This window comes from Podarcis liolepis, assembly GCF_965112155.1.
Source record: "Podarcis liolepis genome assembly, chromosome: 2".
In the NCBI taxonomy this organism is placed as follows: domain Eukaryota; kingdom Metazoa; phylum Chordata; class Lepidosauria; order Squamata; family Lacertidae; genus Podarcis; species Podarcis liolepis.
In genome coordinates this window covers 123,266,143-123,276,199 of record NC_139555.1, presented here as the reverse complement: position 1 = coordinate 123,276,199, position 10,057 = coordinate 123,266,143, and the positions used below count along the sequence as shown (strand labels likewise).

General features: G+C 40.8%; 1 protein-coding gene across 1 annotated transcript; it reads left to right on the top strand.

Annotated features, from left to right (window-relative positions):
• Positions 1 to 265: 265 nt before the first annotated feature.
• On the top strand, positions 266 to 4,256 carry LOC310699290 (vomeronasal type-2 receptor 26-like; the record flags this gene model as incomplete). The annotated part of the gene is made up of 4 exons (XM_083486937.1): positions 266 to 505; positions 1,378 to 1,605; positions 2,771 to 2,897; positions 3,346 to 4,256. 4 exons carry the CDS (start codon positions 266 to 268, stop codon positions 4,254 to 4,256), a joined length of 1,506 nt encoding a protein of 501 aa, XP_083343063.1.
• Between the last annotated feature and the right edge of the window lie 5,801 nt (positions 4,257 to 10,057).

The window sequence follows — 10,057 nt, the reverse complement described above, 5'->3', positions numbered from 1 at the left end:
GTCTTTTTTCTTTTTTTTCTTTTTCTTTATTCTGTAAATCTTTTCTATTTTTTCTCTACTGAACTGTATGGTGATGGCATTATGTATGTTTGTTAACCTTTATTTTGTTTAAAATTTCCAATAAATATTTTATATATATATAAAAAAAGAAATATGTGGGCTTTGAGCCAAAACAAGCCAACCATCTTTCTTTTCTTGCTAGGTCAGCTATGCTTTTGTCTCTCATGGTGTGAATGATAAGAGGCAGTTTCCGTTTTTCTACCGGATGGTCCCCAAAGAAGAAGCTCTGTACCCAGGGATTGTCAAGCTGCTCCAGCACTTCAGATGGACGTTCATTGGTCTCCTTGTGCCAGAAACTGACAATGGAGAGAGGTTCAAGAAGACCTTGATGCCTGTGCTCATTGAGAGTGGGATTTGTGTTGCCATCCTACAAAATATCCCACTGGGGAATAAGAATGGGGCAGTGATCAATTATCTTTCCTTCTTCAAGTGGAGACAAGTCCATGTATTTGTTTACTACGTGGACACGAATTATATCTTAATTGGAATACAAATGATACAATTTGTATTTGGCATGTTAATAAAACCTCTTGCAGGGAAAGTCTTGATCACAACAGCTATGGGGGAACTCACTTTGGACTTAATGCACAGTAGCATAACCTTCCAACATATCCATGGTTTTCTTTCCTTCCCTATTATGAGAAAAGAATGGAGAAACTACAATATTTTCCCTCACCTTTTCCCTGTTATGAAAAAGATTGTGGAGACAGATTATAATTGTTTCTATTTAAGGCAATCATCATCAGTGAAAGGCTGGACCAGATGCAGAGAGAGAGAGAAACTGGAGATGCTGACGCAAGATGTTCTGCAAAGAATCCTCTCTCTAGACAGCGGCAAGATTTACAATACTGTCCAAACTGTGGCATATGCCATAAATGCTGCGTATTCTCAGCAGAGGGCGATGAAGCTGGAAGCTCAAAGGCTACAGCCATGGCAGGTATTCCCTTTTCCAATATAGACACTTGTCACTTTTTCCCAAGATGACAAGGAGCCATTAGTGAGCTCTCTTTTGGTACAGTCAGTCAACCAGCTCCAATCACACCTAACAGTTAGCTCAGCCAGCCCACATTTAATGCTGAAGGAAGGAAGAGAGTTGTGTCTTGCTGTGTAATAAAACTACAGGTTTTCCTTCATATACAGGATGGCAGCCTTAGTCTTTCTTACCTGTATGTTCCCTTGAATTAATGTAACCAACTTTTTAAGGACACACAACTCTCAGCCACTGGTCAAAGGAGAGCCAAGCAAGAAATGGGCGAAATGGAGAAGCCAAGGTGGGTTCCTGTCTTCTAAATGCTGCTGTTCTCTTTGCCATTCTAGCTCCACCCTTTCATGGGAAACTCCCAGTTCTACAATTCTTCCATGGACAGAGTGTACTTGGATGAGAATGGAGAGTTGGCAGCTGACCTGGACATTGTGAACTGGATGAAGTCTACCAATATGTCCATTTCTAAATTGAAGCTTGGGAGTATCAGCAGACAAGGATCCTCAGATGTACAGTTCACCATCGATCAGAACGCCATTGCATGGCTCAATTGGAACAATAAGGTGGGACAAATTATCTCTTTCATTTCACAGTTTTTCCAGTTCTTCAAGGTCTAATAAGTGTACCAGGTTGTGTGTGTGTGTGTGTGTGTGTGTGTTCCTTCATTTTTTTAAAATAAATATTTATTAAGTTTTCACAAATTTTAAAAACACATACAATACACACAATACAAAAATATACATGCAATAACAAACAAACACGTATAATTTCAACTCCTTTTTTCCCCTTAAACTTACTTCATCGACTTCCCCATACCTCCCCTTTCTGCATTCCAATTCCCAAAATTATTTCAGCAAATCCTTCCCCTTAATTTTATCCGATTTTTTCCTTTCCTTTTCTTTTACTTAATCTTTAACAGCTGTAATCCCTTACTTTATATAACCACAACATTTTAACATTCATTAATTTTGCAATATTTCTTAAGATAAATTTAAAATTTGTTTGTGATACAGTGTGTTCCTTCAAATGCTTTCCAATGCCAACATTCAAGATCTAACAGTGAGGCTTGGGGTGGGGTATGTGTTTATTTAGGATGCGTGTAAAATAGGTAATGAAATATTCTATTGAATGCAAACTTGAAAATAGCAGTTTCCACTGTGTTCACCCTGACCACATCTATTTTGACCTTAGAGGACAGGTATGCACTATAAAATTGGACCCAGGAGAATCAAGAGAAGTAGGGAAGTGGACACAGGAATGAACAGGGAAGCAGTATAATTATTTATTATACTTTTAGCTTGCCCTTCCTTAGAATTCCCACATCCAAGATGCCACAGAAGACAAGGCCCTGTTGTGTGTTAGCATGCAGATTGTTCTGCTAGTCTGTTGGACTGCAAGCAAGGCTTCTCTTATACATCTCATTTAAGTCCTTGGGTCCTGAACATTTAAGGACCTTTCATACAAGTTCCAGCAACATGGATTGGGTTCCATACCAAACAGGCAGCCAATACAGCTCTTGGAGCATTGGGGCCCTGTGACCCCATTTGGCTGCCCTGCACTGAACAGACCTCAAGTGGCAATGGAGCTGTTATACTTTTGCACCTAACAGCTTATAGGTAAACCATGGTTGTGGAGTCCACATTGAATCCCTCCCAACCCTGTGCCTTATTTCAATGGATAAATTAGCTCTAACACATTTCCCTTGGCACTCCTTGTTTTTACGTCTAGCCTCTGCCACCTTCCAGGTGTGTGGAAAGATGTCACCCTGGGTTCCTCAGGATGGTTCAGGAAGGAAAGCCACTTTGCTGCTATGATTGCATTCCCTGCCCAGAAGGGACCATCTCCACTCAGGAAGGTGGGTGGCTTCAGTGTAAAGGACCACCCTTCAGGAAGAGGGCATAGGTCTGAGGTTACTTATGTCTATTTTCACAATCTCTTCTGAGTTGGATTAACGCTGGATAGCCACCATCTATAGGAAGAGTTTTCTGATGGACTTGGGTTGCAGTCCACTTCTTTACAGATTAGTATTTTATTTGTTTGCTAATATTGCAATCTGCTTGAAAAGCAGGATAGAAACACATAAATCAATAAATGCCTGTCCATCAAGAAGCAGGAATGAATGCCTAAATTCACAAAAGCCTATGTTTCTCGCTGTAAATCACTGATGGAGTTATTGTGAGGTGTGCAGGAAAAAACCTCTCGATTGTGATACCATTATGTATGCCCCGCTCCAAGATTTCCTTCTTTAAAGCAAAAAAGGTCCCGTTAGATATAAGGCTGTTATTAGTCTTGTTTTTTTGCAGATGCAGAGCGTTGTGTCAAATGTCCAAACAATCAACATCCAAACAAGGCCCGAGATCAATGTGTCCACAAGATCATCACCTTCTTGACTTATGAAGAAAACGTGGGGATTGTCCTATCTTCCTTTGCCCTCTTCTTGTCCTTAACCATAGGCTTTGTGTTAGGGATCTTCATAAAATACCAGGAAACTCCCATAGTCAAAGCCAACAACCGGGACCTCTCCTACATCCTCCTTCTCTCACTCCTGCTTTCTTTTTTGTCCTCCTTTCTCTTCATTGGCCGGCCAAAGAAAGCCACCTGCCTTCTCCAGCAATCTGCCTTCAGCATCATCTTCTCAGTTGCCGTCTCTTCTGTGTTGGCCAAAACCATCACTGTGGTGCTGGCCTTTCTGGCCACAAAGCCAGGGAACAAGGTGAGGAGATGGCTGGGGAAGAGTCTGGCCAACTCCATTGTCCTTTCCTGTTCCAGTGTCCAAGTGATCATTTGCACCATCTGGTTGGGAACCTCTCCCCCATTCCCAGACTCTGACATGAGCTCCCAACCTGGGCAGATCATCCTGCAATGTAATGAAGGGTCTGCTGCCATGTTTTATGGTTCCCTTGGCTACATGGGCTTCCTTTCTGCCATCTGCTTCACGGTGGCTTTCCTAGCCAGGAAGCTTCCTGGAGCCTTCAATGAAGCTAAGCTGATCACCTTCAGCATGCTGGTCTTCTGCAGTGTTTGGGTGTCCTTTGTTCCCACCTACCTGAGCACCAAGGGGAAGTACATGGTAGCTGTGCAGGTCTTCTCTATCTTAGCCTCCAGTGCTGGGCTTCTGGGCTGCATCTTCATGCCAAAATGTTATATTATTGTATTGAGGCCTGATCTGAATACAAAAGATTACCTGACAAGAACATCTAAAGATGGTACCTGAGTCTTAAAGTATTCAGTTTTAACCCTTTATGTTCAGCATAGTAGTAATAAAGCTCACATACTTGTCCAGAGTCAGACAAAAATAAAATAAATTGGAAATATTCATTTAGATGAAAGCACAGAAATAATGACACCAGAAATCTTCCTGCTGGGATGTATGGATATATAATTACGAAAAGACTATGCAACCTTGTAATATATGCGTCTGTGAGACTTTTATATGCACACAGATAGAAGGACACGCCATTACCAACAATGGAAGAATGACTATTAAAACTAACAGACTTATCTGAGATGGTAAACTGACATGTTTAATCAAAGGAAAATTAATGTTAACAGTGGTTAAAGATTGGTAACTTCTCATAGACATTTTACGAGAAAAAAAGACATCTGGATTTGAGGATTGAACATAATGTTTGTTTATAAAAATGGCTTTGTGGGGTTTATAGTCAGTTGGATGAAATAAATATTGTTTTGTATGATGAAGCGATGAAGAATCAGAAGTTTTCTTTCTGAATCTTATTCATCGATCTTTCTTTTAAAACTTATTTTCTATTCTTTAAAACATTTCTTTCTTTTTCCTTCTTTATTCCTCCTCCCTTTCTGTATCTTTATTGTATCTATATAAAAGTCTTGGCTTGGTAAAGAAATGTGAATATATATCAGGTTTTGTATTTTCTTCTATAAACCTTAATAAAACTTACAGAAAATGAAAAAAGCACAGAAATAATGTAACCATATGGACTTGGCAATCACTGAAATGTAAGAAAGTGTTCATGAATATAAAGGAGCGATTTATAAATGGAAAACTGTATTTGATTGGCATATAAAAACAATTAACCAACGGTACTGAATGAAACATGATCATTCCTAAGCTCAGATTGCATCTTGCTGAAATTTCCACAAGCTCTAACTATTTAAAAGCTTAATAAATGCCCTCCGTTTTCACAATTTAACCAAAATATTAAGTGGGGTGTCAGGAGGATGAGTCAAGGAAATGGCTTCTGGGGATTAAGGTGGGAAGTTTTGGAAGATGAATGCAGGATCCAGAGTGATCCAAATGAGAAGGAAGTTCAAATAAGAATAACAGGTAATGTGAAAAATTAGAATAGGAAGTCTGAAACTCACAAGGGAATAAACAGCAAGCAAAACATCAGGTAGATGCCTTCACTGCACTCTTTTTGGTGCCTTATGAAAACACTGATCCCAGTGAAGAGACAATTCAGATGGTTCTCTAATGCAATTGCCCACCCAGACATGCAGAATGTTGACATGTTGTTTTTCAGTGTTGTTTTCATCTGCCCTTGAACTTAATTAATTTCACCATTTTATTCTTTTGTAACCTACTTTAATTTTATTACAATCAAGTGGTATATGAATCCAGTGAAATAAATAAAATATCCCAGAATAAAACGTATTTGGAAGATATGTATATATATATTCTGGAGTGTGGGATACTTCAATTATTCTTTCACACCGATTCTTTCACACCTTCCCTGTACCTTCCAAAGTTGATGAACCGCATCTGCCCTGTTTCCCTCTATAGCAATTGCAGTAAACACCTTTTTGACGGTCTTGTCAGCTCAATGCACCAGAGTCCCTAACTCAGAGTGGCTCATATAATATGTCAAATTTGTGCACCCCAGTGCCCAGCATCTTAGTCAACCAAATCATATCTCTTCTTGAGAAAGATCTGTGTCTTTCAGAGAAATATGTAATTCCCTTTACAACCTCATTTTTATATTTCCAGATGCCAACAAGTTCCAAATTGTCCATCATTTAAAGAAAAAACTTTCTTAGTTTATCCTGGGATGTTTTAATATTTTTATGTGAAGTTCTGTCCTGCACTGAAGAGTCCACTCCATTTCTGTCTTCCATGAGGCACCAATTTTCAGATGCAAAATCCGCCAACCTATCCATAAGTCCCTTATACTGATTTGTCTTCATTGGCAGCATATATACCTACAACCAAAATTTAATTTCCTTGGATATTAACTTCCATCTCAACATATCTACTTTGTTCATCAGAGAATATCCATTTGGGGCAGAATTGGGAATGTGTATATAAAGAACAACTCCATTTACCCCCTTCAGTCCTGCAAAGATAAATTCCTCACCTAATCTATTTTAATCAAATATCTGATTCCCTTTTTCCTAATGTGTGTTTCTTATAAACAAATTTGATCCAAATTCAGTGTTTCCCCCCCAATAACAAAATATCTCTTTTCTCTTTTGAGGAGCATTTGCATCATTTATATTCTATGTTAAGTATTGGTAATCCATAGCTGAGCAGATTTCTTTGTCACACCTGTACCTGCATCCCCCATTTGTTATTTGCTAGTGAAATCTGTTCATCCAGAAATGGAGGTGTAATTGGGGTGGTCAGGTATGGGAGAGAAGTTGGGGGAGATCCTTCTCAGCTTGAGATCTCAATTACCTCCTGTTGGTCAGAGCAGACAATATTGATTCTTGATGGTTCCATGTTCTGACTCGAGAAAGCAGGGCTGTGGAACCACTGGCCAAAGGTGGTCCTGCAAGCCTCTCTATCTGGTCCTCTGTAGGCCACATACCCCTCCCTAGCCATGCCCCTTACTGGTCCTGCTTTGTGACATTCTTGTGTGTTTTTGCATGACTGAAGTAGTGCCTTGAACGCCTATATTGCTCCTTGCTTGTCTGGATAGAGGACAGAGTGCATATGTATGCAGGAACTAGGCTGCAGCAAAAAAAGGTCAAAGGGGGGGGGTTCATTGTGCTTTCCACTTTTGCCTCTAGCAATACCCGCCATTGGCATATGCCCCCCCCCATAAGGTTGCCCAGAAGGGACTGTGGCCTGGTTTCATGAGCTCAAAGTAGCTACTCCATGTTGTGTGTTTCTGTGTGTTCACTTACATCCTAAAGGAATATCTTGGTCCTGGCGCTTATGAAGGTACATGGTTAGTTCAAGGCCAAGCTGACTTTTTCCCACACTGACCCATGTCAAAACCAGGGAGCTACTTCTGTGAATTCTCATAAACATGTTTTCCTTCACCTCTGAACCTGCGCCTCAAGCCACATAGAATATCTATGGTGTTGCCAAGGTGACGTTTCCTCTCGTATAATTATCCTTACTCTAACCAAAGCTCTAGGGATTGAGCCAAAGACTGCCTGTGAGAAAAACCAGCCCAATATCAGAATCAAAGGCAAGGTCAGATAATTCATGGTGTGTTAAATAGCCCCTATGCTGCTGAGAGTCTGTCTTGTCCATTCCCCAGTGCCATGAATGATCATGTTTGAGCATCTGAGGTCTAGACTTTGAGTTTTGATATTTCTTTTCAGATACATTGGGATGAGAAGTTTTCTTTGTTTCTGAATTTTGTCCCATCATATCCTAAGTAGTTTTGCTAGTAAGAAAAACAAAGTACATGCTCTGTATCACAAACAAAAAGCAAGCAGTGCTCCTCACTGCAAGTCTCACCCCTTGTTAGGATTGTGCTTGTCTTTAGGAATCCTCAAATGGGCTATTTTAGGGTGTCAACACAAACATTTTGGGGGGATCCATGAAGAAGGGGAGCTGGGGCATTCGAATTGTCAGATCACCCACATCCATAGAGGGAAGCAGCACATCTAAGCAATGTCCACAGCGATGACACAGGCCAGATTTATTCAGGGACAGCCCCATGGAGGCCATGCTTTCCACGAAGTCTGAGCAGTCCCTTGTAAGATCGTGTCGGCATGCATGTTAAAATTCCCTTGGACCTCCAGATGAGGTGTTTCCAGGAGAACATCTGGCACAACCTGAAGCATCTCAAGCAGGGAGTCCTTGGTGCAGCAGGGAGGCTGGTACACCAACAGGAATCCTGCACTGCCCCTATTGCCAGAGTTTCAGAACATGCACTCAGAAAACTGTGTCCTCCTAATAGGTCGCTTGGTGAAAACTAAAGTCTTCCTAAAAAAATCACTGCAACCCCACATGACCTGAGTTGCTGTGCGTAAGAGAAACCTGCCGGACAAGCAGTGGCAAGAACAGGGCAAGCTGCTGTGTCCAACCAAACCTGGGTTACTCATGCCAGGTCAATTCCCCCATCCATGATCAAGTCATAGGTGGCACTGCTTTTATTGGTCATTGACATAATAATAATAATAATAATAATAATAATAATAATAATTTATTATTTATACCCCGCCCATCTGGCTGGGTTTCCCCAGCCACTCTGGGCGGCTTCCAAAAGAATATTAAAATACTATGATACATCAAACATTAAAAGCTTCCCTAAACAGGGCTGCCTTCAGATGTCTTCTAAAAGTCTGGTAGTTGTTGTTCTCTTTGACATCTGGTGGGAGGGCGTTCCACAGGGGGGGCGCCACTACCGAGAAGGCCCTCTGCCTGGTTCCCTGTAACTTGGCTTTTTGCAGTGAGGGAACCGCCAGAAGGCCCTTGGTGCTGGACCTCAGTGTCCGGGTAGAACGATGGAGGTGGAGACGCTCCTTCAGGTATACAGGACCGAGGCCGTTTAGGGCTTTAAAGGTCAGCACCAACACTTTGAATTCTGCTTGGAAACGTACTGGGAGCCAATGTAGGTCTTTCAAGACCGGTGTTATATGGTCTCGGCGGCCGTTCCCAGTCACCAGTCTGGCTGCTGCATTCTGGATTAGTTGTAGTTTCCGGGTCACCTTCAAAGGTAGCCCCACGTAGTCCATGGGACTCTCAAGAGTCTCCTCCAGCACCAGAATTCAAAAGCATCCATTCTTTGGCGATCAGCCTTCTTTATGGTCCAGCTCTCACTTCCATACATCACTACTGGGAAAACCATAGCTTTTACTATACGGACCTTTGCTGGCAAGGTGATGTCTCTACTTTACTTTGCTGCAAACCTTAGGAGCGGAGAATTCTGTTCTGCTCAGGGGCTGGTAGTGAGATTTCAAATGAAGCACTGGGTTGGCTGCTGTGAGAGCAGACTGTGGGATGATGATGATGATGGACCATTGACCTGATTTAGCAGGCAGGATCTTATTATATTTGAGCAGACCATGCCTTACATCAATCCATGAGTTCAGTCCATAAGGTTAGAAAGGGAACGAGGAGCAACTAGAAGTTGATTTTATTAATGTCTCTGAAGTTTTTGTCCTGGAATGTAAATGGTTTAAATGAAAAATCCAAAAGGAATAAAATAACGAAAGTCTTGAGGAATAAAAATTACGACGTGATATGCTGCCAAGAGACTCATATAGCTAAAAAACATAAACATGTACTGATTAACAAAAAGTTGGGAGTGGAATTTATCAATTCAGATGTCAGCAAAAAAAGAGGGCTGGTGATGTATGTTAGAGAGAAATGGGAACCGTCGTTAATATGTAAGGATGAGGAGGGAAGAATTCTGGGAGTTCAAATCAACCATCAAGGAGAAAAATTTAATGTAATAACAGTTTATGCCCCCAACATAAAAAAATCAGAATTCTACAAAAAAATTGGAAAAAATGCTGCTAGAATTAGAGAATCATAAATTAATTTTATTAGGGGACTTAAATGGAGTCCCTGACCCAGGAATGGATAGGAGTGAAAAAAGAAGAAAAATGAACCAAGGGAATCTTCCAAAATCTTTTAAGGACTTACAGGAAAACCTAGATTTGATTGACATCTGGAGGTTTAAAAACCCAATAATAAAACAATTTACCTACTTTTCAGAACCACATCAAAGTTGGGGAAGAAACGATCAGATCCGGACCTCAAGAGAGCTTACATTAAGAACAAGGAAGTGCGAGATAGAACCTAGAACACTTTCTGACCATAATCCAATCAGTTTGGAAATAAAATGTAAATCATTG